This window comes from Diplotaxodon limnothrissa, linkage group LG22 (assembly GCF_057381915.1).
Source record: "Diplotaxodon limnothrissa isolate DT_005_m linkage group LG22, D_limnothrissa_male_GT1.1, whole genome shotgun sequence".
In the NCBI taxonomy this organism is placed as follows: Eukaryota; Metazoa; Chordata; class Actinopteri; order Cichliformes; family Cichlidae; genus Diplotaxodon; species Diplotaxodon limnothrissa.
Genome location: NC_140616.1, coordinates 10,339,018 through 10,364,459, shown reverse-complemented (window position 1 = coordinate 10,364,459; position 25,442 = coordinate 10,339,018). Strand labels below are relative to the sequence as shown.

The 25,442-nt window shown below is 40.8% G+C and overlaps 1 protein-coding gene across 4 annotated transcripts; it reads right to left on the bottom strand.

Annotated features, from left to right (window-relative positions):
• Positions 1–3,640: 3,640 nt before the first annotated feature.
• Positions 3,641–23,188, bottom strand: ago4 (argonaute RISC component 4). Of its 4 annotated transcripts, XM_085346756.1 has the most exons (21): positions 23,001–23,188; positions 16,793–16,964; positions 16,554–16,674; positions 15,643–15,824; positions 15,116–15,252; positions 13,533–13,667; positions 12,864–12,951; positions 12,547–12,694; positions 11,956–12,075; positions 11,547–11,675; positions 9,774–9,848; positions 7,816–7,857; positions 6,821–6,954; positions 6,187–6,371; positions 5,932–6,091; positions 5,516–5,687; positions 5,216–5,359; positions 4,969–5,103; positions 4,782–4,883; positions 4,359–4,558; positions 3,641–4,072 (listed from the first exon to the last, which is right to left on the bottom strand). In XM_085346756.1, the coding sequence occupies exons 1-21, from the start codon at positions 23,017–23,019 to the stop codon at positions 3,964–3,966; spliced, it is 2,709 nt and encodes a 902-aa protein (XP_085202882.1). In that variant the 5' UTR covers positions 23,020–23,188; the 3' UTR covers positions 3,641–3,963. The 4 variants fall into 4 exon arrangements, with proteins under 4 accessions (XP_085202882.1, XP_085202879.1, XP_085202880.1 ...); XM_085346753.1 differs by lacking the exons at positions 7,816–7,857; positions 9,774–9,848 and having other exon boundaries at positions 6,821–6,969; positions 11,514–11,675; XM_085346754.1 differs by lacking the exons at positions 7,816–7,857; positions 9,774–9,848 and having other exon boundaries at positions 11,514–11,675.
• Positions 23,189–25,442: the final 2,254 nt, after the last annotated feature.

The window sequence follows — 25,442 nt, the reverse complement described above, 5'->3', positions numbered from 1 at the left end:
CTAGTGACAATAAATGCATATGTAGGCTTTGGTGTCAAGTGCAGATCTAGCTCTGTGGGCATAAATCCACCTTTTAATCAATATTACAGGCTAAATGTCAATGACGAGCGCACACAGTTATGTTATAGGCATGAAATACCCATTTATTACTTTGCACATTAACACAAGAATTCCCTGCAGGCGAACAAAAACAACAAAAACCAATTCAACATGTCACATAATAGCAATAACAGCAAGTGAATGGCCTTCTGAGGGCAGGGACAGAACGAACCCTGCCCCTTTACAACTTAAAGGATTCCGTTCATTCACAGAATCTGAACCACCAGATTCCCAGAATCGGATCGCTCAGATTCTGTGATTCTATTGCTATTAGACAATCACACAGTTTCAGAGACCACTAGCAGGAAAAAATAAAAATAAAAAAATAAAGCAGAGCTATAACAAACCTAAAAAAGAAAAAAAAAAGTGGGAAAAAGGGTAACAAAAAAGGGGGAAAAAGACATAATACACAATGTCAAATTACAAATCTGTCAAGATATAATATATCAAAGTGAGAGGAATTTAAAAATAATTCATGCTCTTTCCATTGGGGCACAGAAAGAATTATGGATCTTGTTTTAAAAAGGTTAAAAAGAGGTAATCCTGCTCCGTCAATGCCTTGGGGACCTCTACACAAAAGAGGAAGTATATCTGTGAAGGGTCAGCGGAGTTGCCATGGAAACAGGAGAGCGCCCACCAATAGGCGTGGCAATAGGTACAAACCAGGAGCGAGAAGACGAAATGGATGCTCTCTACAGTAACCTGGCTCAGAGGAAAGGAGTTCGGTCTTTAACGGGTCCACGTTTGAAGAAAGTACCTCGTTTGATTTGGAACACGACGCAAAGCGCAGAAGCCCTCACCTCAAAAAACAGCTTGTACCTCCCAAATTACTGACATTTGTGTAGGAATCTTTAAAATACATCTTAAAGAGAGACAGACAAATATTGCTAGCCTAAAACAGTCCCACTAAATTGATAAACATTTACCCCGCCCCAAAAAAAGGAAGTTTATATATTTTTTTTCTCTCATAATAAATATGACTCCAAAAAGGTTTTCAGTTTTTTTGTTTTTTGTCGTTTTGTTTTTTTTAAAGGACAATACTCTGGCATGCAGGCGAGCAAAGTCTACATTTTGTTACTTGAAAGAAAGAGTCTAAAGCCTACACAACTACTCCACCGAATGCACATTCCCACTGATTGATACAAGCAAATCATGTTTACAAAAAAATAAATAAAAGTAAAATAAAAAAAAATAAAATACAGAGATTTGATAGCGAGTGACCAACAATCACAATGAGTAGAATTATATCTTTGTTTTTAACCATATTTGAAAACTTGGGTTAATATTGCTTTGTAATATTTATAAACAGGGAGTGAGCCTTTATCTGACTGGATTTTAATGACCAAATATTGTGATTTAAACATTCCCCCTTGGAGATCCCAGATGAATATTTAATCAAATCTGCTAACAGAACTGCACACTGTAAAAACTAATCTGCATCATTTAAAACTTATTGCAAGCAACGCCTGGAAAACATCCTCCCCAGTCCCCCTTCTGCTACTCATTTCCTGCTTCTCCACTTGATGCCCACGCCCACATCAAGACGGAGCTCAAACTCATTCATAGTAAACCTGCTGCTTTACGGGTGGTTTATTACAAAAGGGTTTTCACTGAGCTGTCCCTCTCGATGAGGCGTGCACATTTCTCCCAAAGCCTGCTGTCCTGCATTATTATCCAAAAGCAACATTAGGGGGAGCCAATTGTACGTCTGTCACCATTAGTTTCCATGTTAAAAAAGGGAGGGCGGGGGGGGGTTCCCAAGGGCAGCGCTTCTATTTACCGTCAATTTAATCCAGTGTTGAAATGCATAAAAAGCACAAAAAAAATACTGTTAAATAGAGAATTGTAAGATGGATATAACTGACATACACGCCGAGTAAAATTGTTTTTAAAAAAACAATTAAATTCAATTCATTGCCTACCATAACAACATTTCCCGATTGTCTCCATCTATCGGATCAAAACCAGCCAACACCCGGTGCGGGACGTACACCACCATGGCAGACCTGTTACACCAGTCTGACTGCTACAAGACAACTAGAGTCGGCCACCGTTACATCAGAACCTGCAGAAGAGGCGCGAATTCATCCATCCTGAGAACTACCTCTCACCAGAATGCTACAAAAAAAAAAAAAAAAAATTCCAATCTGAAAACTCAACCCCTCAACCTGCAGCTCAACAACTGAAGTCTATTCCTGAAATCACACTAGTAGCTATATAACTGGCTTCGCTGCAGACCTTAAAAATTTGATCACAATAGTAACAACAGTGACAACAACGAGAACAACAACAGTAAACTACTAGGTCTAAAACAGTTTAAGATAACCACAAAACATCTTATATTAAACTTTTACAAATCTGCTTTGTTGATTCGTATGTATAAATGCATAAAGGTAAGAGATTGACAGTGCCCTCTGGTTCCTGCTTAGCATCCCTGGTCAGTGCAATGAATTGGCCAACATTAGCAAAGGAGACCTTAAAAATCAAAATTAAGTTGGTTCCAGGTTCCTTGAAAACAAATTTAAAAATGTCCAGCAGTGTCATAACCCTTCTTAAAAAGTTTTAAAAAATTGGATACCACTTTTCACACAGAAAGCAAGACTGATAAAAACATACTGTGTTTAATGCCTTCAGCTTTTTAAACAGGTCCCAATGCTGAACCAGTCACAGGCCAGACCATGGTTGCTACTGCTACACATCAGTCCTGGCTTCAGTTACTACTTGAAATGGACTCTGGGATTCAAGGATGTTTAGAGGCACAAGAAAGCAGCCGTCTCCCAAAGGTGCAAATCCCTATCCAGCCTGTGCAAGCAGCAGGCTAACACAACCACTAAATGTAATAAACATTTCATTTAGTAAGTGACCCAGGACTGCTACAAATACCCACACGTGCCTCTATGAGGCCTGTTTAAGTCATATGTCTCAAAGTTGCTCTATAGATGTAAATATATGCTTATATGTACTGTATGTGTGAATATAAAACACAACAAATCTGAGGCATTTACAGCAGTTATCTCCTTGATTTCCCTTTACAATTCAGTGGCCTGCCATGAAACACACAAACACTCTCATACAGCAGTAAATGTATATACAGAGATGCACGCGCACACACACACACAGACTTGCGTATTCTTCGCTAAGATGGGAGGAAAGTCGCAATGGGTATGGACACCCAGGTCACCTCGCTTGTAAAAGACCGAAAAAGGAGAAAAAGTTAAAACACACGCTCATAAAAAGGAAAATATATATATAGATATAATTCTCAAAAGGTCAACCCCCCTCCATCTCTGTTCATGTAGAGCTCCCTCCCCACCACCCGATAAACCCAAGACCTTGTGACAGATTTTGCCCAAAAGGGCTTTGAGGTAAAAGTAGATAAGAGTCCTGCTTAGCTGGGAGAGCTAAAGAGCTGTGCGGGCACAGTTTGCGCCTGCCCACTCTCTCGCTCAGTGTATCTTACAAACACATGAGTACAGACATTCAAATAGAAAAAACAAAAACAAACGCAAAATAATGGCTCAACTCGTAGATGTGTGTATGGTTTGTTTTTTCGCGTTTTTCTCTTTTGTGCATTGTAAACCCCTGTGGGTTCGCAGTGCTGGATTGCTGGTTAAAAGGGCGGCTCGATTGGGAACGCTGGTTGGAAATTGTTCCATGAAACAGAGCCTGCTGGACGTTGGGATGTAGATGAATCCCCCTCCACGAGCCGCTTTGGTGCAGATTCAGAAAATGTAGAGTGAGTATGAAGAAAAGACTACAAGGAGAGAGGGAAGAAGGAAAACGGGGAATGGGGCAGATGGATTTAAAAAGAAAAAAAAAAAATATATGGGGTAGATCCACAAGTGGACTGGCTGACAGGCTAGTTCAGGCAAAGTACATGGTGTGCTGGGTATCATAGTGGATTTGAACTGCCTTTGCCAATGCCTGGGGGTCTCGGCCATTACTCTGGCCTGAGACGTGGCTGCCTTCGGCGCTGCAAGACAAAAAAGTAGTGTCAGTACGGTTTTCCTTTCTGTACCATCAATACCGATTAGAAAGCCATTTAATAATTTAGCTTTTAGGTGCTTTAGAGTTTTAAACTAATAGGTTAAAGTGAGTTGATGCACAGACTTCTATATTAAAAACCAATTAAAAAAAAAAGTTTTACATTAGAACTTAAACAATGTGGTTAATTTGAAAGGTTTTAGAAACATCTTAAACACTCATTTATGTTTTATCTGATAATGACATTGTTGTAGTTACATACGAGGCTCCCTTACCTGTCATGGTCTTTGTCCACCAGGTGGTAGCGGGCTCGGAAAGCCACCAACCTGGCATAGTAGGCTGGGGCCGGGATGGAAACTGAGCGTGTGCAGCGAACATAGGTGTGACACAGCTGGTAGGTAAGGAGCTGCAGTTCATCGGCCGTGAAACAGTTGTCATCCCACAAGACGTGGTAGTGGGAGGGGCGACTGGTTCCCTGAAAGAGAAAGCAATGCAACAATGTCAATACTGCATTACAACTTCATGAAATGACTTCCTGCTCTATTCCAGCTCACTCACAACCGCAGATTTGCCTGGAATCTGTTTGTTGCTCTAATCTTTGTCCACCCTCCCAATGCTCTGGAAGCTATTCCACTGCAAAAAGTTAATAACCTGGACACAAATTTCACTCATTTTCCTTTATTATCATGTAAGCTCACCTGGATCCCAGCATGGCTGCACAGGTAGAAATCAAATTCGGACGGGTGTGTGATGGTGCTGTCCACTGTGGTGCCAGCTGGAACGTTACCACTCTTCCCAACCTGCAAGGGGTAATAAAGTCAGACTTAGGGAACAGATTGACCAATAGATATCCCTTAAATGCACACATCTGGGTAAACTGCTAACCCTCTCAGCTTTGTCAGAGCAGAAGAGACGAGTATGGTGACGTTTCTGGACCACAATGTAGGTAATGCCAGGCCTGTAATCCTCCTCCAGACTGATGCAGGCCTTCCTGATGGCTATCAGCTCGGGCCATGCTACCTGAAATACCAAAAATAATTTAATGAATTTACACAAAACTCAAAGGCGTTTGATTTTACATATCATTCTGTTAGCTTTATGGTTTGTAATTTCTACATGCTGCCAGTATTACCTGTTTCATTTGTCCCTCTGATACACCACCACGATAATAGATGATGCGTGTGGGCTTGAAGCGTGTCGACTTGTAAAACTGGATTAGCAGTTCTCTGACCATGTTGGTAAGGTCTTGGATAACTTCCTGGCTGAAGAGCTGCTCCTGAAGATGCAAAACAAATCTGGAGTTAGTACAGGAAAGTATTAAAAAGTGAGCAAACTTTGGTTTAATGGACGTGAGCTGGGTCATACTGAGGTAAAACATTAGATCTGTTTTATAAAGACCATCTGTGTCAGTTTCAAGCACATCTGTAGTTACCTGGGACATGTCTTGTCGAGACGTCTGGACTCGCACCGTGGCGCAGTACCGGCTTGGGTGGCCATCCATGCTTCCCACCACTGCTGCGATGGATGGTTTTTTCCCATCACCCGCTGGAGGATGTGTGACATCAGCACCCAGGAAGATGACAGGCTGCTGGAACACAGAGGGCCTGAAAAAAAACAAATAGGAGTATGCTTCATTTTTAATTTCATACTGCATAAACAGCACTAATACTGTAACAGTATAATTAATAATCCTCGCATGTTTGCCAAAAAAAAAAAAAAAAAAAAAAAAAAGTCTCTGTCCCACATGATTACCAAGGAAGATTTCATTTTCCAGAGAACATTTAAACAATCTTCACCATTCAAGAGAAGAAATTGCATCTCTGTGACCAAATTAGAATTCTTTCTGACCTCTGATGAGGCACCAAGACATTGTTGATGCCTCCTAGCTTGGCGTTAATCTTGAGGCAGAGGTTGGAGAGGGTCTGAGGGGAAGTCTTCACCACGTTCTTCACTTGCACGCACTGGGTGGCCATACCGAGGAGGGTGTCTCCCACCCGCTTTACCTCAGCTGCACAAGACAACCAACATGACCAAGATTACAGTCACAATATTGTTTAATCCATATAAGAAAGAAGAAAATAAAAATGAAGAAAAGTTCCTTACCGTAGACCGGTGTTTTGCCAGGAAGGATTACCACAATCAGCTGCAGACCAACGTAAGACATCTTAAGGTGTTTAAACATGGGCTCCACGCTATCAGCTCCTTGGGCATATTTACAGAAACAAGGCTGGCCTTGAATGGGCATCCCAGCATCCTTTGAAATTTTTCGCAGCTGGTCAGTGAAGCTCCTGTTAAAACCCCAGAGTTTATTATAAATCAGTCCCTTATCCAATTCAAGGTCGTGGGCAATTCCCATCTACTGCTGTGAAAAACCGCTTGCATATAAATATTCTCGATTTGTAGTTTAGAGTTAGTAGTAATGGCAACATGTTATATCAATGATCGTTAACATCATATAGACATACAAAGCTTTAAAATCGTTGCACTCTTCAGAATCTGGGTTTTCTCATGCTGCACCCAAACAGTGATGATGCCGTTGGGGGGGGGGGGGGGGATTTGAGCAGCTTAGTCTAAAGAGTTGAGTATTAAAAGTGAGTTCTCATTTACAGAACTTAGTTTCATATTTTTGTGCACAGAATTAAATCCAGACATTTCACTGTAACACTGAGTGTTTAATATAAGCGTAAATGTTAGATATTTCTTTAAAATGTTGCACTAACAGCTGTTAAAAGCTTACTTGAGCAGGTCCTCACGACATTGTTTTTGTGGAGCGAAGCAGGCCACAGCCCAGACCTTGATCTCTATGCCAGCGTAGAACTGCTTGCCCCTCATGTCCCACACGCCCTGATTGGGCGTCGCCACTGTTTTATTCTGCGGAGAGAGCCCCTACACTCTTAGTCAACCCTGCAGTTGGATGAGCCAATACAAAAGCTGCAACAATTACAAGCAAACAAAGCATTAACCCTCTGAAGTCCAATCATCCTTAAGGTTAACACTAACCCTATGTTGAAGAGGGGAAAAAATAAATAAATAAATTAAAAAAAAAAAAAAAAAAAAAAAAAAAAATAGGACTTTGTTTTGTAAAAATGTGTAAAAAAAAAGTTTGTGTGTATGAGAATTTTGTCCACTGGTTGCCAAAACATGTGAAAACATTTTTTTTAATCCAAAAATGTAAAAATGAGATAGGGTTAGAGTTATATGCACACTGACCACTCAAAAAATAAGGGAACACTTCAAAATTACACATTGGCACTCAAATGACATTTCGGAGCCAAAATCTTTCACTGTGTAAGTTGTTGAGAACATGAGGATGTAACAGTCAGTGAAAAATATAATTTATTCCCTTTAAGGGCTTAGATAGATCAAATATAAGATTTTCAAAGTGTTCCCTTAATTTTCTTTATCCACATCCTTTGACCTCAGAGGGTTAACACACAGCTGAACATGCCTGTAAACACTGTACATTGGCTAGGAACACTGTACAAGTGTTAAAAGGCTTAAATGTTTGATACCTCAATACCAGTTTTACCATTGCTTATAGAGGGAGGGGGGGGGGGGGGGGGGGAGTGTTAACACATGACATTTATTTTGGCATCACCAGACTTGTGTAAGAAAAAAAAAAAGTCTCAGTTTTGAAGGCTGCAGTCAACCGAACAAAGTCCTGGCCGACTGAAGTATACCTACTCTTCAACCAAGTGTTTGGGGCAGTGGGTGTGGTGGGATACGCTTTACCTCTACATTTAGTAAGTCTGCCACAGCTGCTTGCATTTTATCCTAAATGAATTTGAAACAGACATAGAAAGTCATTATTTGCAACATATTCACTCTGTAATGGTTCACTTTTAGCTAAAATCTGGGAAACTGTCAGTTTAGATAGGAGCAGGAAGCCCATCCAAATTGGTCTGGGTCCATCCTTGCTGCCTCTGACAGATGATGGGGCTGTTGAAACAGTGGTCAAGTACAGATACATAGTTAAATATCTTCCTTCTTTTATGCTAAAGCTCAATGTGTTAAAGGCAAATGTTGAGACACTGTAGTACAGACTAGTTAACCATTTCTAAAGATATCATGCTGTTGAGCTGTGACATGCAAATTACTGACAAATTTAATGAGTTTAACTTAATGTGGCTACAACTGTAACAACATCAGTTGGTTTGCTGCCAATTCTGAGTACAAGTTCAACAAGTTGATTCACCAATTAAAGCTAGCAGTATCTAGGTTTGCCTTGAAGTCACCAGGGCTGGGTGAGTCCATAGTTGTGGTGTGGGGGGTGTTTCCGAGGTAGATTGTTACCCTGCTGCCAAAAATAATGACTTGGTCCCTCAAAGGCTAGTGCCAATTTGGTCAGTCATGTAAACGTATTGCGCGCAAAAAAATATAAATAGATTTAAAAAAAATAATAAAATCAGAACTTTTGATTCTTTTTAAATTGCCAAGAAATAACCGGTTTTCTTATATTGCTTCATGTCAGGGGTCCTAATGAGTAATATGAGTATAATGAGTATTGCATCCACTTAAAGAGACACCGAGCACTTCCAGTTTCAGTTGGGTTGCGACTGGAAATTCAAAGGGAAGCTTTCAATTAAGTTAATAAGATTTGCCAAAGGCCATTAGGAGCTTTGTTCTTCAAACTGAGTGGCCACATGGAACTTCAGTCGAATGCCAAAAGTTTAGTGGTTCTCCATCTCTTTTCAACACAACCTGAAAAATGTATTTAAAAAAAAAAAAGAAGATAAAAATACATATTTACAGGTTGTTCAGACTAATAAAAACTTCAGCGCATATTACACAGAAAAAAGGCGGCACGATTATATCACATTGAATAGAATGAAATGTGCGCATTTCATTCATACAAAGTGATCACAGAAATTGGAAAAAAGCTTTCTGTATGCATTAAGGGCACTTATGCTAGAAGCTGATTAGACTCAATATCCCAGCAGGCAAATGGCCAAATCATTCAGTGTTCTTTCAGGATCTTGGGTTTATGACGCAATGTATAGTTGAGGCAGTCAGAAGTGGATTTAAGCTTGGCACAGGTACTCCCCCCCCTCCCAAATGAGAATATGCCTCTTTTTTTTTTTTATAAAAAGTTTAAAAAAGGCGCCAGAGAACTCTACGAGAAAGCTGGCCAAAGACTGAGCCAATATTTCCCCACAGGGATGATTAAAATTTAATCTTATCTTAGCAGAATCATTGCACACTGCCAGTGAGTGGCGAGTTTTAATCCAGCCCCTGTAGTATTTATATTAACCTTCTAATTTTCATATGAAAAATAGATTCACATTCACTCCACAGGCACAAACAGTGGAAGTGAAGACTAATTTTACTTTATTCCTGCATGGATAAGAGTCTTATCGTCTTCTGGTTGGCAGCATTTCCATTACCCCCCACCTTTACACACAATCCTTGAATCCCAATTCAGCCTCACATGCCTTCCCAGGCAATAGTCAAGATATTGAAGGCGAATAACTTATTGCTATATGGCTATTTATTAAATTCCTTATTTTAGCTAGGTAGATGCAAATGATGCCATCTAGCATCACAGATCCTAACAGAGCGGTAAACAAATTGAACATATCCAGGCTTTCATTGCATTAGCTGACTTGACACAACCTAAAACACCAGTCAGAGATAACAAATATCCCGACGGTGGGTATCAACTTTGTTAACTCAGGGTTTTTGCGCCTCACATAAAAGGGGTCGTTTGATGGGTCATTTGACTCTTCCTCTGCACAAAGTGGATCAGCTGAAGCACTGTCTGAAATCTATAAAGAACAAAAGAAATAAGTGAAATGACACACTTGCTACACATGACAGTAATGTGGGAGAAAACTGCTAACCTTGTGATGTGATCACCACAAGTGCACAGAGTGCTAAAATGTATAACCTCAAGTTGATTATTTTAACCACTCAGTGCATTGTTACTGCAGCCATTTACTTCTAAAAAGGCAGCTGCACATTAGAGTTCAGAAACTTTAACATGCATACATCTAAACAGCCACATTTGACTGTCTTAACCTTAAAAAAAAAAAGAAAAGAACAAAAAAAAGATGTGGAAAAATCACTTTGATTTGTGAAATCAAAGTGAAATTGAAACAGCTGAATGTTCTGTGATTAACAGCCTACAAATGTGGCTGATTATTTTAACTACTCCAATAGCAGCTAATGGAACAGATTCATTCAGTGGTGTTGGTTAAGGCACAACTTAAAGCATAATTTATGGTCGAGCAAATATGTCCGTCTGTGTAGACGTTACCACTCGTACAGCGGGGGAGAGGGGCTTTCACTCACTGCAGATGGGCTCCCATGCAGTTCTCCAAAATTCAACTGCACGTCGCTGGAAGCAGATGCTGTATGCCACTGCCAATGCCGACTGCTTGACAAGTGAGCCGGAATAGAGAAGTGAGCGACAGCGGAGTTCACTGGGAAAAACCGCAAAACAACAACATTTTGCTCTATATTCATGCTGTACTTTTTTTAATTAAAGACAAAGCATGAAGAGTACCGACAGTGGCTGCAGTGGAAACTTCATGTTTAACACTCCGTTTCACTTTAGCAGTTTGTATGTTGTAACTTCGCTCTTCTCCACTACTGGCTGACGGACCAACAACAGCACAAGCAAGAGTGGCCCGCAGACCGGCTGTACCACATACTTTGTACACTGCTTCCATACACAGAGCCCTCTGCAGGCAGATGGGCCATCCCCAGACCGCCCGCTGTCTGTGAACACGCTCTCCCTGCTGAACCATAAATTCTGCTTCAGTTGCTTATATACACTGTGTTCCTCCAGGAAACAATCAGTTACAGGATACAGCAAAAAGATGACAAAATGAAGATTTAAAACCAAAACTAAATGCTTCTAGCCAGGTCAAAAGAGCCACCTTCGTGACACTAAAAACTGACTTTAGGCTTCTCAACTTTAGATCCTCAAATGGCTGATTTGAAATTCAGTGGGCATATCTCAGTGGTCCACAGGCTCCTCATCTCATTTCTTCCACTTACAAAAAGCAGTCAATGCAATATCATTTAGATCTTTACATCCTGAAGCTGTCTTAATGAGGGGAAGAATATGCAAAAGGAGACACTTAATAGACATCTGAGATGCACCACAGGATTATAACATGGGAAAGGTCCAGGTCTTACAAGTGTGCATATGTTAAAGCCGACTACTGTATCACCTATACTTCCAGTTTAATGTATATGTAATGGGTATACTATTCAGCATGTACTCAAGTCATTAATCACTTTGGATATTTTAATTTAACTGTATTTACAAGATTATAAGCATCTCAATCCTTAGCTGTAAAACCTCTGCAAACCTGGAACATCCCCATGTCACAGCATTCACTCTGAAGCCCCGTCCCACGCCCACCCTGTGCATTCCCAACGGGCTTGCGCCCTGAGAATGCAGTCCCCTGCCCAGTACTCACCCTGCCACAGTCCCTCCCTGTGTCTGTACTCACCCGGCCCCCATACTGTAGCATGGGTGCTGGGAGGACACGCCCTGTCACCTCTGTCATGTCATTATGCACAACAATGCCAAATTCCTTCAGGTAAGGGTCGGGGCCCCCGACCATGCTGTTACTTTTGACCTGAGAAAGAGAAAGGAAGACCAGTTCACAGGAATCACAATACAATCAACCTGCCAGGGACTGGCATTTGAAAATGTACAGATAAATCTAGTATACTGACAATGACAACTGTGTTTATTTATTTAAAAGGGACAATGCACTCAAGTCAGACACTCAAATTTCTAATTTTCCTTTAGACATGGTTGGGTTTGAAGCAGTTGCTATAACTAAGCAAACAATTAAAAATACAGCATGATGATCCAGCCCCCAATGCCTCCTCAAACAGGGAACCAACTCTCACCAATCTGCTGATCTCTTCCTGTCTGTCGGGGGCTGAACGAGCTGTAGCTTTAATCATGGTTGATGTCTGGTTGTCGGTCAGTTTCTTGATACAGCGCTGGCCTGCTACTATGTTACAGACCTGCAGGAGGAGGAATGGGCATTTCATTAATTAAACAAAAATCAGATAAGAGGAGCAGCAGTGGGCAATCTGAAAAGGAAAAAATGTCACAACTTTTTATTAATTTTATTATTATTATTATGGGGCAGGGATAGCTCAGTAGGTAAAGTGGTCGCCCCATGATCGGAAGGTCAGCAGTTCGAATCCACTTAACGGCTACCCTGAGGTACCCCTGAGCAAGGTACCGTCCCTACACACTGCTCCCCGGGCGCCTGCTTAGTGGGCTGCCCACTGCTTCACTGAGTGAATGGGTCAAATGCAGAGAAAAACAAGTAATTTCCCCATGGGGATCAATAAAGTATCCATTATTATTATTATTATTATTATTATTATTATTATTATTATTATTATTATTATTAAAGGTATACTGCGTGAGAACATTTTCCATCTCCCCCCCTCCAAAAAAAAAAAAAAAAGGGGGGGGTTTCTCACCTCTAGGGGAAGGTAGGTGTGCTTCTGTTCCTGTCCTACTTGCAAACAGGGTAAGTGTGGATACTTGAGCTGTAGATTGTACTTCTGCTTGAAATACTGAGCTACTGTGCACTCCATGGCCTGGCCGTTCTCAAGCTGTAAGGGGAACCTGTGCATAAATGGAAAATGTGTGCAAGCCACATTGAAGTCTCCGTGAGTATGAATAAATAAGAAAATGTTTGCCTAGTTTAATTCTACATTTACAACACTTATAAGGGTATGACTTTGGTACACTTTACTACAGTGCCTTTGCTGATGAGTGCAGGATTGCTACTTACGTCTGATGGCTGGCAGGTCGGCGCGTGACATTGCAAACTCGATACTTCCTCTTCATCTGACCACAGTGTGTGACCTCAACTTTCAAACCTGTTTAACAACACACCAAGAATAATTGCAATGTCTGGATAAAAAAAATAAAATAAAATGTAAAACACATTACTGTGTTTGCCTTTAGCAGGTTTAGCAGTCTGGTTTTTTGAGGCCATAATATCAATGCTGACACTCCAGCTAGCTATGCCTTTTCTTTAGACAGAAAAGTGTGCTTATACAAGCCCCACAGAGGCTAGAGAAGTGAAGAACAAAAAAAAAAAAAGTTTAATTTCAAGTTTATCTGGTTCTGAATTTCAACAAAAACATGTCAGCAGCTTCTGCTCTTTGTTGTGCAACTACCAGTTACAACATGTGAGGCTAAAGAAAGATCAAAACTGGTCAAAGAAATGTTTCTGTATTTTTGCTTAAAGAGAAAGTACTTTGATTTCCGCCAGTTGATTTAGATATAGCAGGACTGCATGACCCAGTTACCAGAGTGGATTTCTTTGTAACTTTTTATGGAGTGCGGAAGAGTTAAAGAGTCTAAAGTCATTCATAACGTGATAATGTGTGTCACTGACCTCCCCGGTCTGGCAGATTCTAAGCTCTTAATTCAGTTGGTGGTTGTGAGTGCTCACCTCTTATTTCCTTGGTGAACTTGACACGTTGTGAGTCAGTCAGTGGTTTGGTCTGTTCATTGATGTTTTGTATATCAAGCACCTCGCACATGAACTCGATCACAGGCTGAGCACGGTAGAAAGCAGTAGCTGATACTGTTAAGGAAAAAAGAAAGTTATTCAACTGGTTTTATAAATCAGTAACTGAGGAAAAATGAATAGCAGTCAATACAGAAAAGCAAAGATGAACGAACCAATTAAAAATCCGGACTCGACAGAAATTTCTTTGTCAACTTCGCTATTTAAAGACCAAACACATAACAGCCTTGTGTGCTTCTGTGAACCAATACCTTGAGCTGTACCTTGTGTTTAGGGCACCTTTCACTTTTACCCTTAATTATCTACCTTTATTTACCTTTTCAGATTCATATTATAAACACAACATGATTTGTAATGCATCTTATAAAGCAATATATTATGATGCTTTGCTAACATACTGAAACTTCATATGAATTGCATTGTAATACTTACGACTGTTTCCGCCCAATCATTTCTTTACAAGTTTTTACTAAAGAAAGTCAGTGTTTCTAGTCTAATGGGAGTCATGACACTGTACGAAATATTAAAGAAAGTATTCTAGTTGTAAGCACTTTCTTATTTCATTAGGCACATCTTGCTAGTACTGTGGTGGACCCCGTTTTTAATTCAGAACTGTTAATTCTTGGTGGCAAAGATTCAACAAGGTGCTGGAAATATTCCTGCAGCATTTTCATCCATAGTGACATGATAGCATTGCACAGTTGCAATTTGTCACTGCATCACATCTTTCTATTGGGGATTGGACTGAGACCCACTAACTGAGGCCATTTGAGTACAGTCAACTCATTGTCATGTTCAAGAAATCAGTTTAATGCAAGATTCGAACTCTCATTCAACTGTCACGGCAGAAATTAAGATTGATTGATCAAAGCAACATTTTTCCAATCTTTTGTACAGCTTCAGCAAACCTGTGTGAACTGCAACCTCAGTTTCCTGCTCTCAGCTGACAAGAGTGGCACGGTGTGGGGTTTTTTGGCTGCTGTAGCCCATCAGCTTCAAACTTTGAAGTGCACTTCCTGCTCTTGTTTGATAACAAGTGGTTATTTGAGTTACTGTTGCCTTCCTCAGCTCAAAGTAGTCTGGCAATTTTCCTTTTACCTCTGGTATCAACAAGACATTTTCACCCAGAGAACTGCCATTCGCTGGATATTTTCTCTTTCAGACCATTTGCTGTAAAACTAGAGATGGTTGTGTGGGAACATCACAGTAGATGAGCAGTTTCAGAAACACTCAGATCAACCCGTCAGGCACCAATAACCATGCCACGTTCACTCATGCTTGTCACTTTTCTCCATTCAGACACTGAACTTCAAGAGGTACTCTTGACCATGTGTACATGCCTAACTGCAGTGATATGCTGTCAAGATTGGCCAGTTAGATATTTGCTTCAATTGGCAGTTAACTGGGTGGCCAGTGAGCATCCTTACATCACATAAAAATCTCATTTTGGATGTTTTCAAATCAATAAAATTTCAAATCATAGCTGCAGAAAAATCTGTTTGTACCATCGATGTTGAGCATCATGTTCCACATGGCAGGACGGACAGACTGATGGAAACCAAACCACACCTCCCTGCCTCCACCAAGAGGATGGTAGTAACCCTCCGGAGGAGAGAAAAACGATCGCCCCACTGGAGTGTACCTGTGTGTAACCGAAAAACAAATTTTAGGTTTTATATTATCTAATTTTTGTATTTATTAACAAACCAGATGTTCACTTAACCATTAAGGTATATTTTTAAAACATGCAATAAAAAAAAAAAAAATCCAGACGCATTAGTCTGAAAGACAAAAGTGAGCATATGAGCATGCTAATAACTGCTCTATTGATCTGGATATTCGTAGTACAATGAATTCTTGATATGTTTAAGTCCTTCTCTTCTAAATACATCTGTGTTTACATTACTAAGTTATAACAGCTTTCAGGGAAAATTTAAGCCATTATTCTGACATTAGATTACATCAACAACACTGCAGAAAAGACGTGAATAAGCTGGTGATGCGTTTGTAAGTCATGGGTGAAAAGCCGTACCTCATGGAAGGCAGATGCCTTGTGATGACATCCAGAGCCTGAACGGAGTCCTCTGGCACCTCGTTAAGGTGACCCGACAGGGCTTCCAGCAGCATCTGAAGACTCACCACAGAAACCCACTGCAAGGACACCTTGAACGTCTGATCTTTCCCCTCACCAGGTAGGGTGACCTCCAGATCCACCTGAGGGCAGAAGAGGGCCAAGAATGATGAAAACAAAAGCTCAGCGAAGGGACATTGGTTGTAGAATGTGTGACAAGGGGTGATCAAAAAAACCCAGAAATGCAAAACAAAGAATGTAATCATTTTTTGGATTACAAATAGATGAGCTAGAGTCACCAATGAAGAATCAAGGGGTATAAACCAGACAAAAACTGAAGGAAAGGACTTTAAGTTACCAAAATAAAGCAAATGAAATGTCAGTAAGTCATAAAAATGGCACCAAAACACTTTTTTAACTGGTCATGCAGATATTAGTAACCCACTTTGTATTACTGAGATCTCATTTCCACATATACTGGCCAGATACAAACAGATTAAATTATTGGAGTGAAATTTATTGTTTCCTTTAAACATAAATTTTCATCATCAGGCTTTTTTGTCAGCTTAAATTACATAGTCGATGAAATATGAATGCCTGCATACTGCATTTTCTATTAGAGGTCCTATCTAAAAGACCCCTCAGACCAGCACAGATCGCATTCCTGTTCCAGACTTTCCTAGAAATCCAGTTGGAAACCTTTCACTCAATTATGTAGTCTGCCTCCTTAAGCTGAGCCAGTAACCCATTTAATACGCCTGCCATTTCCTTCTTAAAATATGATCTACAATCACTGAGGTATGCCATTAAATACAAAACTTATCCCTTTATGGTGCATTAGAGCTGACAGTTTATGTGCCTGAAATACCAACCCTGTCCCTCCCTATTGGCAGTGGATGTGCTGTGTACATGTTCCTCTTCCCATCATAGCCAGGCTGTCGGTCACCAAAAATCTGCATCTTGAAATGCCGGACCATGGTATCCACCACCTCCCTACAGAAGCGAGGTCCAACAGGATAGTCAGGGCACATAATCAACATTCAGAGACATTTAGGCAGTCTGGTTGCAAAAGCAACAGATCAAAACGATCAGTATCTTCATGAATCTTTACCTGTTAACCCTTCGTGGTCGTTTCTCAGGCTTGATCTCAATATCATAGTGATAGACATCAATCTTGGGAATCTGCACCTGGAAGTGGTTGGCAAGGAGCCGGATGGGTTTCCCCACCGTGCCAAGGCCGGGACGCCGTGGAGGCTGAAACAGAGAGGTAGGGGCGGGCGGGCCTGAAAGGAAAAGAGTAATAATTTGCAACACAATAACAATAAATTGATTCCCTAACGTCCACATTTGAGACAAGTCTCATTTTAAACTTCGCATAAAGCACATTTGGCATTTAACTGTTTATAAAGGTGGTGACAGCTTGTTTAGCTTGCCATTAAATGTCATGTCTGATGGATGAATGTGCACTGCGCAACGCCAAGCTCATTGGAAACTCTCATTAGTGACACCTGCTTGAATGCACTAAAATGGTCTCGAACCCTGAAGGGCACATGCATGCTTTGATTGATCCGTAACTCTGGCCCCTGACCTACATGGGTCAACAAGGGGCTGGCGAAACAATGACCTCCAATTATCCTTCAACCCGCCCACTGCTCCACCCAGACACACAGGGTGCCCACCCTTTACGCCGAGACAAAGACAGCGCTCTTCTCAGACAAACAGCAGTGGGACCATATGGAGGGGTGCCATGCGGACAGTCTGGGATTACCGTTACAGTCCGCATCCAACTCCCATACATACAGAAACGTACATATACACAATTTACGCTAGTACATGAGCCTCAATTTTAATCATAAAAGCCGCAAGTACCGAGGAACACAATATATGCACATATACGTGCACAAGACCTCAAGCTTCCTGTTACAGTGAACCCAATAATGATTCATCTCTCAAATATCAACACTACTGATTTGCATCAACACGGGAGGAAGGAGGGAATGTGGTGCTTATTCTGTCAAAATCATCAGCTGATATGGCTAGCCAAGCATTACTTGGCACAAGAGCGCCTAAAAGGCTTAAAAATCAAATATCCTAATACAACTCTCTACAGGAGGGGAAAAAAGCTTTTGAATGCTTTAGCCAAACTAAAGCATGCACAAAATTTAAGCACTTAAAAGGAAATATATATACTTATGTGTAAATATAATAAGTGCTGGTAGCACCAAATGTTGCCTAATGCTTTTGTCAACTGCCAGCTAAGGGACTGCGGGGGTCCTCCTAAACTCCGTGCACCCACACGCTCCAGTTAACAACTGAAGCGTGAGAGCACAGACAACTGAGACCCTCCCCATCGCTTCCTAAAAACACGCTTCCCAACATGCCCTCATCTAGCCTGCGCACCCCAGATCACCCTCCTCCTCCCTCCTCTATTCTACCCACTCCTCCTCCATCACATGAACAAGCCATTAGTTCTTATGAAACATTATGTTTGACGATATGTGCTCAAGTAAGAAGCCATTTGTTGCACGTCTGCTTTTCTCTGCCACGATCTGGAAATACTCTGATGAGTCATTTAAATTTGTCCTACTGGCCTTGTTACAGATAGCAACAAAAGGCATACCAAATGTTCCACATTATGCTTGAAGCTACACGTCTCTGCATATGTTGTACTCATCATTTGTGTTGGTGTATGTCACAACTTACAGGCAGGATAATTTGCTTATGTAACATTTTGTCTCCAACGTGGGATTTTGTCACACTTGATCCTTCAGTTCTGCAAAACCAACACCTTTGATGCAGCTGTGTTTTACTAGGGAAGGAATAGTCCTCATTGAGGTACTTTTATTCATTGCTGCCTTATACTATCATTTGGCAGCTCCAGCTTTTCAGATTTGTTGATGCATATATTCTAAAGTCAAACCAATGTAATAAAGTACAACTTTTGTAATTTAAAACAGAAAAATATGAATGACTTGGCAGAAGTAAAAATGGATTTGGTGAATCTTATATAGCACTTTTCTACTCTGACTAACCCAAAAACTCTATGCTCTATATAAACGCTATCTAACAATCACACACATTCACTGTCCGATGGACACATTGGAGAGCAACTTGGGTTAGCATTTTGCCCAAGGACATTTGGCATGCAGACTGGAGGGATCGAACCAACAACCTTCCAATTAGCAGATGACCTGCTCTAACACCTAAGCTACAGCCAACCCAAAGACATTGTAAGGCATGTACAATAATTCCTTTAATGCAACAAGTAATAATGACACATAACAAACACAGCAATAGAAAATGGGCCCATTTGCCAAATTATTTTAGTGCAGGCTTAGCATGGACTAAATTTCAGCATTCAGCCATCTGCATAAATAATCCACTTTGTGTCTATGCAGCTAACAGACGACCTGCAGTCAACTGCAAAAACAACTTCTATTTCGTCTACCTTTGTGCATATGCGCAGATACCTTTGCACACAGATTTCTTTTGTTTTCAGCCCACTGTGTGAAAGTAGCAGAAAGTGTTTTTAGTATAGACATGATGCACAGCAACTTTGAGGGCTTCCTCTTCCACCAAAAACAGAGCTGTGCCTATATTTAGCCTCCTCAGCTGCTACATTACTACACTTAGAAATGTGTCTCAATGTGAAATGCCTAAAGTCATCCTTCCTCCACAACCACTCTTCTCTCCACTAACACACCCCCCCCCAACTTGACCCAACATGAACTTTAAAATTGTAAAATATGAAAAGCACCCAGCACGAGATAGAAACTGATAGTTTTGTCTGACCAACTGTCTAAAGCGCAGCTATTTTCCAAGTACTTGTAATCCAATAACTAACAACTTATAGCAAATCTGAGTGTAACTGCTGGCTTTGCTGCCACAGGCAAGAAAAATATAGATCTACTTTTAAATTTAAACATAAATAATTAAGTTAGTATTGGATGACAATCCTAAAGTAAATCCGTTGGGCATGTTTCTTTGCCTTTAGGCAATAATTCTGATGGCAAAGGAACCAAGCGGGACAGGCAAACAAAAAAAAAAAAAAAAAAAAAAAAAAAACAAGTATTGGATGACAATCCAGGCGACTGAACATTATACAAAACTTAATCCACACATGTGGATAACACATTTCACTTTAAAGAACTTCTAAGTAAACATGGTCTTGTATTTTGTGAATGTCACAAGCTCATTCTCAGTAACAGCACTTTCAACTGCACAAGGGGTCGCCACAGTGGGCAGCTCCAAATGTTTGATTTGGCAGTTTTTACACCAGACGCCCATCCTGACACAACCCCGACGGGATCCGTCTTTCCTCCTGGGATCACACTGGGGTATCTCTCTCTTGTCTGGCAAATATGTAAACCACTACACTATGGAGCTACGAGGCACAGTTTCAATAAAAAAAAAAAAAAACAATATTTAATACAGAGCCTACATATTTTAGCAAACCTGTCAGCTGCACTAACACAAGACAGCAGTGACAATCTGCACAGGTCTTTTAATTCATTTTTTCAACCAGAACATTAATGAAGTACTTAAACAGTGCTGAATACCATATAAATAGCAGCTCTCACATTTACAGCGAGCTTCCTCCATAATTTGTGCTTCTGCTCCAAATGAGACAGAGTTGCATCTACTTTGAGTCACAGAGGAAGTGAAATTAACTTTCCCCCCTTACACACAAAATGACAGATGCACTAAAGGCAAACAAGCCTTCCTTTTCAAAACTTAAATCCAAACTGACCATAAACATTTCGGCCTCCCTATCTTACTGTAACACCCCACCCCCAACTCTTCACTGATCTAATTTAGACAAACCATTAGATCGTGTGCAGTGTACTCACACTTTCTGAGTAGGGTTTCCTACTAATGCACTGTAGAGCCTACTAATGCTATGCATGTCCCTGGTAACCACAGTGGAGCATAGACAGCTGGGCTTAAAGCTAAGCACGAGGATGATGGCTTGGCCCTGCGATGAGTCAGAGACTAAGAGCACCGAACAGGGAGTACACTGACGCCCACACCTGAAAATCACCCGGATTAAGGTACTACACCGAACAGGAGAAAGAGGAGATACATTAAGAAAGGCTTAGTGACCATTCACAATGTAGAAATATCCACACATCAGTGTAGAGATGTGCAGAAGAATCAGGCGAGCTGACTTAGATGATTTTAAATGTAACACAGGATGTCTTACTGACCATGTTTACCATTACGAATTAATGCATTTTCCAAATGGGATCTTATACTTCTACACTTCCTCTCAGTTTCACTCAGTGTCCTCCAGGCTTTTGTCTTTTCACTCATCTCTGCATACTCATGTTGTGTGACTCCACCACAATTTCGAGACAACAACAACCCAATTCAGAATTCTGTCACTGAATAGGCCACTCACTGCTGCATTTCACACCTCTAAGAACAGACAGTTGACCGTCTGCTTTACATCTTTCCTGTGTTTGAAGACATCCCCACCACTGAACAAGAGTATTGTTGAAGCACGACTAAACGGGAGACAGCAGACACACAGACTGGGCTACAAGACATTACTGTAACTGTAATTTAGAAGAGTTAAAAACTGCAACTAAGGCCGTCACAATATTAAAGCTTTGCGTTTATTTTGGTCATAAAGAAAAGAACGCGATTAGATATTAAGCATGTATAGAAATTTTGAAAAAGAGTCAAACTTATTTCTAATACATTCAGATTTACTTCACACCTGCACCGTGGCCAGTTTGCATTATATTAATATTATATTAATAATTCAATATTAATAAAGATTAAGCACTGCCTTTGAAAAGGGCAGCAAAGCTTTACAAACATGCCAAAAAGAGAAATTCTAGAGCAGTGTTCACAGATCATATTTATATTCATCACAAAAAATCTCATTGTTACGTCTGCATCTATGAACGTGTAAACAAAGGCTTTGATAGAAAATCTCAATTCAAACTCCACAACCTAAACACTTGCTGTAGCAAAGTACACACAGCAGGCACAATAAGCAATCACTAATGTATAATAATAAATGCTGATTACTTGGGAGTCATTATTTCATTTCATTATGTGCAGCAATGATCCAAACACACCCCTGAAGGATAGATAGGATGCATTGTCCCCAATAAGCCTGGACCCTCACAGCTTCTTGCATCCATTTAACATTTTCTGCAGGAGCACATTTCCTGTTTAAATAACACATCTAGTGCTTCCTAATGCCACTACCTTTCTTCTGATTCTTGCGGGGAAATGTGTGGTCATTTAGAAAGTCAATAAATAAATAATAATAATAAACCATGTCAATGCTGTCGCATGAAGACTTTTCTGTTGAAAGATGCTTCGTTTATGAAAAGGCGCGTTTCCCACACACAAAAAAAGAACACAATGTCTCCAGTGGGGTGGGGGGGAATATGACCTAAACATATTTTGCAGCTTTGTGACAATAACACTGCATATTGGACTGATGACCGCACAGGTGCATGATTTGACTTCCCACTGCATGCCTTTATTGCATCAAAATACGTGCCTTTGTTATCATATAGGAGACTATAATGGAGCTGGCCTGCAGATCTGATCGATAAGAGCGCCATCCATCCCTGCTGTGCTCTCACGGGCGCATGGCTGCTGCCCAAGGAGAGGCGCGCAAACCGATGACCACCTCACATTAAAAAACCCCACAAAATCACCACATCTGCAGAGTAAACGTGTTTTGTTGGCATTCATTTTGTCTTCCCAAACCATCGCTGTCATCTTGGACGGGCGGGGAGGGGGGTGTAAGAGACGAGCTTGCCTGCTCCTGATGGCGATGCAGGCAGATTTATATGATTTAACTGAGAGGGGGATTTTGCAAAAACACGTTACATTCCGCCGTATTTCGACGCAAACGCGCAGTCCCCTTGAAACAATCGGGTCGTAAAGACGTGAAACGCCGAATAAACACAGCGAAACCAAACAACGTAAACATAGCACGACGCGGAAGGAAGGAAGGTCCCAGTTAAATCCCCACTCACACAATGCCAGCCCCGACACGACGAGTAGAGCGTGCCTGACATAAATATAACCCTCGGACACGGCGGGAGAGTGGATAAAAACAACCCCCTCCGGTACTAACAGGAAGAGGAGCCCCCCTTGGTTCGATGTAATTAACGTACTACGAGTACGTACACAAACACGGGCTTGGGCCTCGGCTTGTTTTCCCGTCACAGCGAGGCCTCGCTGCAGCCACGGCCCCCAGTGAAGCGACGCATTTGCGCACACGCGCCCCACACACGGCTCGCGCTCACAGCTCCTCGCTCCGCTCTCGCTTTCTTAAAAATCCTTACCGGGTCCGAGCGCTTCCATGGCCGAGGCCTCTCTCTCCGTCTCTGTCCCGGCCTGGCGGCTCCGTACCGACGCTGAAATTGGGGGCGGTATCTCGAAGCTTGAAAGTGGCTAAATTTAAGAAACGGGAGTATAGATAGACGCGTGGACGACTGCTGACTGGGCTGACCTGAACTGAGCTACCGCCGCTGCCGATGCTGCTGACGGTTTAGATATGCGCATGCGTCGGTTACAAGTGGCAAAATACACCGTAGGCTACCGCAGAGATGCAAGCAGTTGTTTTTACTAGTTATACTCAAAATTTCTTTGTTTGGGAGTTAAAATTAAATACAGCTTAAACAATATAGCATCAATAAGTATAATAGCATTTTTACACTATACAAATTACCCTTGTATTCATTCATTTTTCTATTATATCTTCAATTCATTTTCTCATTCATTCGACGCCTGAACGTCTCCAGTGTGGGATTAATAAAGTTTCTGTCTGTAAGCAGAGTATATACTAAATATTTGTTACACCAAATAAAAAAGATCAAAGTTTCTTAATGCTTAATTGTGCTGTGAGACATCAAAACATTTAAAGCAAATCTTGTGTAAGTTTTTTTGTTTTGTTTTTTCAAACTGAGAAGCTTTTTAAGTGATACTTTCCAAGCAAGGTGCACATGCCCTGCTTTATTTTATCTGAATAAAGCAGAATAAAAGGTAGCAGCTTTTCATCAGTTTGTGTTTTTGTTATTTACTTGGATTATATCATAAGAAATCTTATTTTTTGAGAAGGGGTTAAGACCCCCAAACAGGTTGCTGTTCGAGTTTAAGATTTAAATTTGAATGTTTTTGTTTTTCCTTTGAAGATTTAGTTGGGACTTGGTCACAAAATAAAAATAAAGAAGAGAAACCCAAGGCAAGATATAAAATCTGGGCATCCTTACCTCTTCTAAATCCAAACCGGTCTTCATACCTCCTCCCTTTTCCGTTGCCTTGCTTTGGTAGTACATAACGCTCCAGGAACCGCCTTAAAATATAACCGTATTTTTTCTGCAACAACTCCCAGTTCATGGTTTCTGCTGTCAAGACGCTATAATTGGACGATACGCTCAATAACAGCCCCACACGATTCTCGCTCCGTGGTACCAGCTCGTTGCTCTTAGGCAGTACCATTGTTGCTACTCTACCTCCTCCAGTAGGATACCTCCACACTGAAATAAAAACCTGCGCTTAAACCCCTGCTATATACCTTTTTTCACCTGGACACGCATGCGCAGTTGTCTTAAGAAGTCACATCTGAAAAACTTTTGTGTCAATAAAACTGAAACAATATTAGAATGATAAAATGTTTTTTTTAAATGCTGTAAATTGGAAATAAAAACCTAATGGCCAAGTATGTGCATTCAAGAAGTAGGACTCCAGTTTGGTTCTTGCTCTCTGTGCAGTGGTTCAGAGTGCAAGATGTTGAAATAAATTCGCTTATTGGTAAGTACATTTGGAGTGGAACATTGTGTTAGTGTCAGTTGTTGATTGATCATTACGAATCATCTGTTCAACTATATAGCAGAGCTGAAAAAACTGATTAAAGAATCAATGTCGCTTGTTGATTAACCTGGAGTATCAGCCTTTGGGTGGGGATGTGGGGGTGGGGGTGTCAGTTTCGGGGGTTATTGTTTGGTCTAACAAATGAAACTGTGGGATACTGCTAAAAATCCAAATGTTTCATTCAACCTTGCAAAAGACACAAATGTATTAAGCTGCAAAAACCTGGAAAAAATACTAATTAACAGAAGTCAAGGTTATGCAACTAATTTTGAGAAACAGACAACTCTTGGATTGGATTAATTAGTATCAACAAAGCGCCGACTTTAACACTTGATTGGGGAATAGTGGGTTTGTAAGTAGAATTGCACAGAAAAATCTGTGTAGATGGACAAAAATGTGGAGAAATTTAATGGTTTTGAAATGTCTGGGTAGTAGGTCTTTAAAGAACAAATAAGCGATAAATGATTAAATAAAGATATCACTCCATTATGCAATGCCATTTTCCTTGCAACGGGACAATGGAATAGTTGCAAAACGGTGCATTTTCAATAACTGTGCTTTATGATTAATTACCATTACAATAAGTGTTAAAGTTGTTCTGATATTTGGAATTTTTTCCTTTTTGTTTCTTCTCCAGCAACAACCCCCACCCGCCGGAGAGGTCCCGGGGATTAAGCAAACGCTTTTGCATTGCAGCGTAGTCAAATTAGGCGGGACAGCTGCGCCAAACAGACCAATAGGAAATCGAGAACACTGTGATTGACGTTCCGGTGACGAAAAACTGTGGGCCAGCTGTCACGGCGCGCGAAACATCAAAATTTCTATTCGGTGTGTATGGAACAGGCGGGAGGAAGATAACTTTTCCGGCTAAACGCTAACTAAATGTCAATTAAAATACAGAAGCACCACTGGTC

Bases quoted from the DNA above. Each gene is read 5' to 3' on its own strand.
- ago4 (XM_085346756.1), bottom strand. The intron at 15,253-15,642 runs GTACGGCTTTTC...GGTTACACACAG, and splicing joins AGGCATCTGCCTTCCATGAG to GTACACTCCAGTGGGGCGAT. The intron at 7,858-9,773 runs GTGAGGCGCAAA...AAATTCATTTAG, and splicing joins CATCAAACGACCCCTTTTAT to GATAAAATGCAAGCAGCTGT.